A 10,961-nucleotide genomic window follows, 5' to 3' on the forward strand; every position below is an offset into this window, starting at 1 on the left:
TCAGGAATCAACAGGGCGGAGCTAACAGCTATGGCTGATCCTCAGCCCTGCCCTAAGAGGCCCTGGGTCTCAGTGTTCTGCAGTAATCGCTGCAAGCACCTCTGAGAGAAAGCCGCCCTCGAGTTCCGCCCAATGCCAGACAGTTCAGTTTCTCCCTGTATGAGTCTGGGTCCCCAGAGACTCACCCGGAACTGGAGTTCAGAGCAGTCGGGAGCTCGTTGACTCCCTCCTGATTGAAAAAGACAACTGCATCCTCAGTTGCCAGCCCTTTCCGCGTGTGCCTCTGTACCTCTGCACTTTACTTCTGCACCTCCTCTGAGTCTCTGTGCTTTTCTCTTTCCTTCTAGTTGTAGAATTTTCACTCAGCCAGCCTTCCAGTGGTTCTGGATGATGTGGGTTTTGTCTTTTAGTTGTATTTTTGAAGTGGTTGTGCAAGACTGCAATTTCAGGTGTTTACCTATGCCGCCATCTTGGTTTCTTGTATCCAGGGTGGGAATCTTTACAGTAAATACCCCAGGAGGTTACAAAGCGCAACTTTATAAGTAGCACGTGGAAAAATTTTATACAATAAAAAGGGAAAAAAGCATTCATTGGCACCCAAGTCACTAACCCAACAGGCAGCCTATATTTCCTTAAAACAAAGTGCCAAAAATAAACATCTGGCACACTCTATACTTATAAAATTTACAGGCAAAAATTTCCGTTTTTTGTGTGAAGCTTTTCTAGGACCCGACTCTTCACAACTAACTAATACAGCATCCCTTGAGCAAAAGCCACTCTAAACCAAGAGAGTCCAATGTACTGCTCCTATTAGTTTGGAGCCCATCATTCCATTATAGGGTAATTATTAGAAGATATTGCTATTTAGTTCAGGACTAAGTAGAACATTTTCACATATTTTGATTTCTTCATTAGTTGCCACTATACAATCACATACATAATGTGACATTTAAAATCATGACTTTGGAATTCCCACTTCACTTTTGGAAGGGTTCAAAGTGTTATAGTTAAGAGAGTAAGCTGGCTGGATTAAAATTTCAGATTCATCATATAGCAACTATGTGAGCTTAGGCAAGTTACTTCACCTCTTGAGCTTCAGTTACCTAAGATGGAAAAGTGGGATATACCTCCTGGAGTTATTGTAATAAAGATAATACATGAAACAGGTTCACGGCAGTGCCTAAAGAGAGTGACACAATAAATTTTAGCCATTAGTATTAGGTTTACATTAAATCTGGCAAAATGATTATAAATTGGATATTGTTTTTTTAACCTTGCAGATTCAAGGCCTCAAAAATTGGTTCAAAACTCAGAATTGTTCCTCTCTATGAAAATCTTTAGTAAAAGGCAAAAGATTTATGCGATCTAAAGAGAAACCAGAGATTTTGTTACTGTTTTGCAGAATGTTGACTGCCTAAAGTATCTAAATAATTTAAGAAGATGCTGAGATTGGTGTAGATGATCTCTGAGTTCCTTTTAACTCTGAGATTTTATGAATAACAGCAATGCCAAGTAAGAGTGACTAAGACTAAGAAATAACAATGAAGAATAGAATAATAATGATCCACTAAATGGTATACATACAGGACATGAGTGGGCCTCCCTAAGTCTTAGCTATCTATACAGATAATAGCCTAAGTGACCAAACGATCGGAACAACCAGACTGACTGGTTGCAATGATGCGCACTGACCACCAGGGGGCAGACGCTCAATGCAGGAGTTGCCCCTGGGGGTCAGTGCGCTCCCACAGCGCAGCGCTGCTCAGCTGACTGACCAGTCCCAGCGGCCCACCAGCCCAGCGGCAGCCACTCACTCCCTCAGTAGTCCTGCAGGTCCAATCTCCAGAGAACAGGCCAGGCACCAACGGACCAGCATCGCTGGCATGATCTTGACAGTGTGGCCGGCCTCCTGGAAGTCGGCCTCGGGCACCGCAACCACCTTCCCCTCCCTTGATGCTCAGTAAGGAAGAAACAATATAAAAGTGGTTGCCAGGTGGTTCCTGACAACTGGCGCAAATGTCACCGGGATGGATCTGGATCCTGGGCTGGCAAGGGCATCCCACCGCCAGCCTGGAGGGCTGATCATGTCCCGGCCCTCCTCACTCCCCTCACGATCCCACCCATGCATGAATTCGTGCACTGGGCCTCTAGTATAAAATAAGTTATTTAGCTTCCTCAGTCTTGGTTCCTCATTTCTAACAAGAGGTTAATATTACAATCTCATAGATTTTGATTGTGACAGATATTGTTTATTGTTACCATAGTACCTGACATGGAAACAATAAACAGTATCTATCATAATCAACATGAAAATGAGTAAGAGATAAGCACTAATTTCTGAAAAATTTGAGTTTTTATGAAATTTATCCCCTCCCTTTCTAGTTATTTCAATAGTTCATTTTATCCCTGAACTTTTAGTAATAGTATATTGGTCTATAGTAGTGTTTTTTGTTACACTCACTCACATAACATACTAACAAATTATTTTCTAGAGTGGCAATAACATATCTAGACTCAAATGAATGCTCCTACCCTAACTCATTTGGTGGGAAACAAAAGTGGAGATGGAGAAAAGACACTTTACAATTAATTTTTTTCATAAATCACCCACAATACTGAGAGCTGGGCACAACTAATCACAGCTCTCTGCTGAACATGACAATCCGTTATTGTGCCCTTTGTTACCCTCAAAGCATACTTTAGACCCAGAAACTAGGGATATTTCACCAAAATATCGGTTTGGCAGAGGTAGATATATAAATTGGAAGCAGACAACAAATATTTGTGGAATTGGAGGCAGTCAACAAATATTTGTGGAATAAATAACTATAACATACTTTTGTTGTTGTTAACACTCACCTGAGGATATTTTCCCCTTGATTTTTAGAGAGTGGATGGGAGGGAGAGGGAGAGAGAAACATTGATGTGAGAGAAACACATCAATTGGTTGCTTTCCCACATGCCCTCATTGGGGCTGGGGATTGAACCTGCAACCCAGGTACACGCCCTTGACTGAGAATAGAACTCAAGACCCTTCAGTGGACAGGCTGATGCTCTAACCACTGAACATACTGGCCAAGGCAGATATACTTTCTTTTGGTAGACTATCTATATCTATATATATTTTTTTGACAGACAACTGTTTAGTTTTTTTTTCATAATCATAAACTTAACTCTGCAATCCAGCCAGACTGGGAAGGGGTAAGGAAATTATGGAACCCAATGAACTATGGCAAGAGCACAAAGATTATAGAAGAACATTCGCAAATCGGGGTGAAGGGGTGCTCTCCTGAGCTACAGAAGGAATGGTATGGTGGTTAAGATAAAACACAAGTCAAATTTATTAGAGTTGTCCACAGTCAGCAATGGTGATCTTCTTGCTGGTCTTGCCATTCCTGGACCCCAAGCGCTCCATGGCTGTCACAATATCCATGCCGTCTTTCACCTGGCGAAGACCACATGCTTGCCTTCCAACCACTCAGGCTTGGCAGTGCAGAGGAAAATTTGGGAACCATTTGTGTTAGGTCCAGCATTTGCCATGGACAAGATGCCAGGACCTGTATGTTTTAGAATGAAGTTCTCATCCTCAAATTTCTTCCTATAGATGGACTTGCCGCTTGTGCCATTATGGCGTGTGAAGTTACCACCCTGGCACATAAATCCCGGAATAATTCTGTGAAAGCAGGAACCTTTATAACCAAATCCTTTCTCCCCAGTGCTCAGAGCACGGAAGATTTCTGCTGTCTTTGGAACTTTGTCTGCAAACAGCTCGAAGGAGACGCGGCCCAAGGGCTCGCCGTCGACAGCGATGTCGAAGAACACAGTGGGGTTCACCATGGCTGGTCACCGGCGGCTCTGGGGTGGCGGCGTCTGCAAAGCCTACATTATATATTTTTTTACAAGCTGGTCTACCTTAATATAAACATGCTTTACAACTTCAATTTTCCTGTATAGGATTCTTTGGTAGGAATCACCAAGAATGCCACAAACAGTGATTAGATAAGGCATCAGAATACACCTGAAACTTGCTGTAAGTAGCAACACAAAATAGATTGGCTTGGTTAGGCAATGTATAAAGAAAATGCGAGTTGAATGCTTAATAGGTACTATCTTTTTTTTTTTCCTTTTTAAAGGTGGTTTGCATTTTTTAAAATGTTTTTATTGATTACAGAGAAAGGAAGGGAGAGGGAGAGAGGGATACAAGCATCAATGATGACAGAGAATCACTGATTGGCTGCCTCCTGGGATCAAGCCTGTAACCTTGGCATGTGTCCTGACTGGAAATCAAACAATGACCTCCTGGTTCATAGGTCGACGCTCAGCCACTGAGCCACACTGGCCAGGCCTGTGTTTCCTTTTAAGGTGATGTTTTGGAACTAGACAGAGATAACAGTTGCACAGCATTTTGAATATACTAAATGCCACTGTACACTTTAATATGATTAATTTTACATTTTTACTTTTACCTCATTTTTAGAAAATGTGGGGAGTAGAAGCAATTAATATGCAAAGAACATTGAACTTGGAGTCAGAAAATCTTAAATTTTATCCTGTGTAAATCACCTACTAATTATATGAATGTGTCCTCTTTTGAGCCTCAGTTTTATGTTCAATCTAGTATTGTATCCACTACCTAGCAGGACGTTGTATTGATGAGATGAGAATGTATATAAAACCACTTTGTAAACTGTTCAGCATTATGTCAATTTTAGTAAAAAATATGAGCAGAAAAAAAACACATGAGCAGACATTTTTATGAGGAAAAACTAGTTCCATTTTTAAGTTTTGTTTTTCGTTATTTAGTCCCTCCTATACTGATGACCAAACAACAGTATTAAATTGTTTATTAAATATCTAATAGATATATTATTTTATGTAAATAAGCCCCAATATCAACATGGTACCCAAGAAATCAAATTTCTCAGCCAGAAGAGACTAAGGGTGGGGAGAAGCATTTGTAGGATGGGGTTTGTCTGTGAGACACTCACCAAGTGCCGCAGAGTCATGGAGTGGTCTTCTCCTGGAACTTGTGGTGGAGAATGAGTAGTATGGTGTCCCAGGTTTTCCTGAAGAAGACAGCTGTGCTGGGCTACCAAGCCCTAGATCTTGTCTCAGGAGACTAGACTATAAAACAAGGCCAAGGAAACAAGTTATGTTCCCACTGATAATGACCCAAACCTGAAAATTTCAATACTTCTAAATTATTATTTATAGTACCTTCAACAATGTTTTGAATTTAAGAAGCATCCAATAAGTACTTATTTGAGTTCAATTAGACCATTTGTTTAAGCATATATTTCTTTCCCCCCCATCCATGGATGGCCTACTTTCTAATAATCATGTGGATCCATATAATCTTAAGATTGAAAGACACTTTAGTTACTATGTGGCTCTACCCATTCATCATCAAGAATGTTAAAGAAAAAAAAAAAAAGGGCCACCCAGTCTTTGCTTGAATGCTTTCATGACCACATATGCGTCAATTTTGTTCCTTTCCTATTCTCTTTCTGGATAGCTCTCATTGTTTGAAGACCACCAGTATTTTCAAGACTAGCTATTCCTTTGGTAGGAATCACCAAAAATTCCCACACTTAAACAGTGATTAGATAAGGTGTCATCTTCAACAGTGTCTCCTGAAGGGTTTGAATATCCTCCTTATGGTCCCTGACACAGATTCTGGATATATTTTCAGTTTATCAAAGTCTCTTGTAAAATGAAATGGAGGACAATATGTCAGATTACTTCAGAGTAGTTTTCAACACCACATTTGTGCTAACTCAAATTGAAAGGTCAAGAGTGATCACACCCTACTACTCTATTGCATATGCTGCAATTAAGTCATGTGCCTAGGTACATACGTGCTCCTGACCCTTAAGTCCACGGGACGACACTCTAACCACTAAGGCAAACCGCCATAGCCTGTTTACTGATTTATTCATTTACTTATTTATTTCGTTAATCCTCACATGAGGGTATTTTTCCCATTGCTTTTCGGAGAGTGAAAGGGGTGGGGGAAGACAGAGAAACATTGATGTGGAGACACACATAGACTGGTTGCCTCCCGTATGCACCCCAACTGGGGGCAGGAAGAGAACTGCAACCCAGGTATATGCCCTTGATAGGGAATGGAATCCAAGACACTTAGATGCTTGGGCTGACGCTAACCTCTTAGCCACAGTAGCCAGGGCCTGTCTTCTTTTTAATGTAGGCATTTACAACTATAAATTTCCCTCTGATTACTGCTTTTGCTGCATCTCATATGTTTTATATTGTCTTTTCATCTTCACTTGATAGTTCATTTTTCTTAAAAGCCTATTGAACAATGCTGAAGCACAAATGGGCATGGACAGCATTATGCTAAGCGAAATAAGCCAGTTAGAGAAAGATAAATATCACATGATCTCACTCATTTGTGTAATATAATGAACAACATAAACTGATGAACAAAAATAGATCCATAGACAGAGAAGCATTGAACAGACCTCAGAGGGAAAGCAGGGGAAGGGAGTGGGGGTGGGGTGGTGGATAAGAGATCAACCAAAAAACTTGAATGCATGCATATAAGCATAACCAATGGACACAGACACTAGGAAGGTGAGGGCATGTGCTAGGGGGTGGGAGTGGCCGGGGAGAGGAAGACACATGTAATACTTTAATCAATAAAGAATAAAAAACAAAACAAAAAACAATGCTGAAGCATACATTAAGTACTCAAAGTACTAAACCAGGTAAAGATCATTCTATCTTTTAGAAATGCTTATAATTAAAATTTTTTTTCCAGACTCCTCAAAAGGTAAATTCTTCTTGGAACAGAGGTGATACCTTCTTGATAAAGGAGAAAAGTGAAAAGAAAATTTCAATCACCAGATAATATGATGTGTACATGAAAAGACTACATAGTATTATTAATGTAATTATTTAGCATTAAGTGCACAAATTCCAACAGATACAAGGTTCAACAGATTAAGAAAGATGTGGCCCTGGCTGGTTGCTCAATTGGTTGGAATGTCCTCCCATACACCATAAGGTTGATGGTTCGATTCCAGGTCAGGGCACATACCTAGGTTGCAGGTTTGATCCCTGGTTAGGGTATAAATGGGAAGGCAACTGATGTAAATAGCACATGTATTCTTTCTATTTCTATAGCAAACCTTTAGCAATGGATCTGATTATGTCAAAGTGGTATTGACATTTCATTGTCATGTATGCTTTGTGTTTTTCTCTTTTTTGCCCAGACTAGGCACATTCAACATTCCTCAAATAGCAATCAAAATATGGCTCAGTGTGCTGGATGGGACATATTATTACCACATGTTTGAGGCCAGGGGTCATGTACCTTGAAATTTTCCTTTAAATAACAGTCTTTTAGGATGTTCCCTGCTCAGTGCAAAACTGCCTTTCATATAATATTTTCAGGCATCTGCTGTATTTATTACTTCATCTGCTTTTTCTCATATAGAAGGCACGTATGAAACCGGTCACTGTACATATACAAACAAATACATGAGAGGAACTGGGTATTCATATGTCTCTTAACAGTGCTCCTTATAAATTTCCTTAGCATATAAATTGTAATGGGCATATAAGATAATGATTTATACAAAGGGTCAACAATTTGCAGGTCAAATTGGGCCTGTTTCAAAAATATTTTTATTGGAACACAGTCTCACCCATTCATTTATGTATTAGCTATGGTTGTTTCTGTGCTACAATAGATAAACTTTCAGATGAGTAAAATGTAGCCAGTGAGTTATTTCTTCAAAGAAGTCAAATAGTAGTCATAATAAAGACTAACAGAGGCATAAAATAATCTGTCATGAATAGGAAAGCTCATTTCTTATAATCCTATAAGTAGATGAAATGTTTCCAAAAACTGTATGTCCTGAAATAGCATGAGCTTCATAATTAGCTACCCTGAGTTCGAATCCTGACTGTATGATCCGGGGTAAATTATCTAACATTAATGCATCTGTTTCCTTTTCTATTAATGGATGTATTATCAATTAGTTTACAGGGTTGCTGGGAGAAGTAAATAAGGATTTAAATAAAACTAAGCATGGTTGTAGAACCTAGTGAAAACAAAAAAAAATGATTACCACATTCTACGTATCACAAAAGAATAAAAATAAGATGAATGACATTTTAAATTGTTTCCTGGGCACAAACTCTTTGTCCTAAGGTAGGAGATCTTGAGTGCCTTGAATCAAAGATGTTAGAAGTAGCAAAGAGGACAGACAGACTCCTTGAAAGAGGGTTGACAACTAGAGGCTAAATCCTGAGAGGAGTCTGACAGATTCAAACTGTTTCAATTTAAGTCAAGAATAAATTGACATATGACAACTTATTTCTCAAAATGATTAAGCAAATGTAAGTATTTTTGTATAAACCTACCTTTAGCATCCAAACATATAAACACACATTGAGTGAAAGAAAAGGAATGGTGAATTATACAAGTGTGGTGAAATGTTAATTAATGAATCTTGGTTAATAAGGGCATGGATGCTCATTGTACTATTATTGCATGTTTCCTGTGAATTTGCAATTTTTTCAAAATAAATGTTGGATAAAATCAGAATAAATATCAAGGATTCAGAAGCACACTTTCAAATGTATTATCTCAGTTAATGTTTACTATGACCTTAATTATTATGTAAATTTTATGTTATACAGATAGCAAGTAGTAGAACCCTAATTTGAATCTAGGTCTGTTTCAGAAGTTTCTTTCTCAATACAACAAGACTTCTACAATAGTCCACGAACCTAATTACCATTTATAAGATTGCTAACTTGGAAAAAAATAAGTGACCTGGTCCATGAATTTGGTGGATAACAGTCCTAAAGCTGAGGTGCCCACAGAATACATATTGGTAGACTTTGCACATATGCATAGGATAAAGGGGCAGGGGGAGGAGAACAAGCTTTTTGGGACAAAAAAATGTGCTTGCTAACAATTTTAGTTCTGCTAAAAACTTTTTCCTTACTAGAGACAAATATGGAGATTTGGTTAGGGAATAAATACTCTGTCTTGTTCTATACTGAATCTTAATGTTCCCCCGCAAACTGGAGAAGCTGTCCTAATCATAGAAATGACCCATTTAATCTGTATCTTGAGCTATATAATTAGGCAAAGTAAATGTAGAAGAAATTGTTCCTTTTTAAGAACACAAGATGATATTTTATCCTATTAACTAAAAATAAATTGCTTAATACTATAAGAAATAAAGAAGAACGTTCGTTCTAGATCTGTGAAATATGCTGTTGGTAATTTAATGGGGATTGCATTGAATCTATAGATTGCTTTGGGTAGTATGGACATTTTGATGATGTTGATTCTACCAATCCATGAACACGGTATGTTCTTCCATCTATTTATGTCTTCTTCTATCTCTTTTTTCAGTGTCCTGTAGTTTTACGCATATAGTTCTTTTACCTCCTTAGTTAAGTTTATTCCTAGGTATCTTAATTTTTTTGGTGCGATGGTAAATGGGATTGCTTTTTTAGTCTCACTCTCTGTAAGTTCACTATTGGTGTAAAGAAATGCCATGGATTTCTTGGCATTAATTTTGTATCCTGCTACATTGCTGAATTCATTTATTAAGTCTAATAATTTTTTGATGGAGTCTTTAGGGTTCTCTATGTACAGTATAATTCATCTGGATAAAAAAAGACCTTGAATAGCTGCAGCAATCCTGAAAAAGAAGAACAAAGTAGGTGGGATCTCAATACCAGATATCAAACTGTATTACAAAGCCACTGTTCTTAAAACTGCCTGGTACTGGCACAAGAACAGACATATAGATCAATGGAATAGAATAGAGAACCCAGAAATCGACCCAAACCACTATGCCCAATTAATATTCGACAAAGGAGGCAAGAGCATACAATGGAGTCAAGACAGTCTCTTCAATAAATGGTGTTGGGAAAATTGGACAGATACATGCAAAAAGATGAAACTAGACCACCAACTCACACCATACACAAAAATAAACTCAAAATGGATAAAAGACTTAAACGTAAGATGGGAAACCATAAAAATACTAGAGGAATCCACAGGCAGTGAAATCGCAAACATATGCCGAAGGAATTTCTTCTCTGATAATGCTCCTAGGGCAATGGAAACTAAAGAGAAAATAAACAAATGGGACTACATCAAAATAAAAAGCTTTTGCACAGCAAAGGAAACCATCAACAAAACAACAAGAAGACCCACTACATGGGAGAACATATTTGCCAATGATATCACCGATAAGAGTTTAATCTCCAACATTTACAGGGAACTCATGAAACTTAACAATAGGAAGATAAACAATCCAATCAAAAAATGGGCAAGGGACCTAGATAGACACTTTTCGAAAGAGGACATACAGAAGGCCGAAAGACATATGAAAACATGCTCAAAGTCACTAATTATACGAGAGATGCAAATCAAAACGACAATGTGGTATCATCTTACACATGTCAGAATGGCTATCATCAACAAATCAACAAACAAGTGTTGGAGAGGATGTGGAGAAAAATGAACCCTTCTGCACTGCTGGTGGGAATGCAGACTGGTGCAGCCACTGTGGAGAACAGTATGGAGCTTTCTCAAAAAATTAAAAATGGAACTCCCATTTGACCCAGTGATCCCACTTCTAGGAATATGTCCCAAGAAACCAGAAACACCAATCAGAAAGGATATATGCACCCCTATGTTCATAGCAGCACAATTCACCATAGCTAAGATTTGGAAACAGCCTAAGTGCCCATCAGCAGATGAGTGGATTAATAAACTGTGGTACATCTACAGTCACAATAGAATACTATGCTGCGGTAAAAAAGAAGCAACTCTTGCCTTTTGCAACAGCATGGATGGAACTGGAGAGCATTATGCTAAGTGAAATAAGCCAGTCAGAGAAAGATAAATCCCACATGATCTCACTCATTTGTGGATTATAGAGAACAACATAGACTGATGAACA

General features: G+C 38.5%; 1 protein-coding gene and 1 pseudogene across 10 annotated transcripts in view; both read right to left on the reverse strand.

The window, feature by feature from the left end:
• The window catches only part of TCF12 (transcription factor 12), a 364,778-nt gene that overhangs the window by 88,995 nt on the left and 264,822 nt on the right, over positions 1–10,961 (reverse strand). For 9 of the 10 annotated variants that reach the window (XM_005867002.2, XM_014540340.1, XM_005867004.2 and 6 more), the window contains one exon: positions 4,989–5,124. In XM_005867002.2, the coding sequence (XP_005867064.1) occupies positions 4,989–5,124 (136 nt within the window). Of the gene's footprint in view, positions 1–4,988; positions 5,125–10,961 lie in introns of those variants that run through there. The other variant, XM_014540348.1, reaches the window with a different exon arrangement.
• Positions 3,318–3,862, reverse strand: LOC106726235 (annotated as a pseudogene).

This window comes from Myotis brandtii, unplaced genomic scaffold (genome assembly GCF_000412655.1).
Source record: "Myotis brandtii unplaced genomic scaffold, ASM41265v1 scaffold242, whole genome shotgun sequence".
NCBI lineage: Eukaryota > Metazoa > Chordata > Mammalia > Chiroptera > Vespertilionidae > Myotis > Myotis brandtii.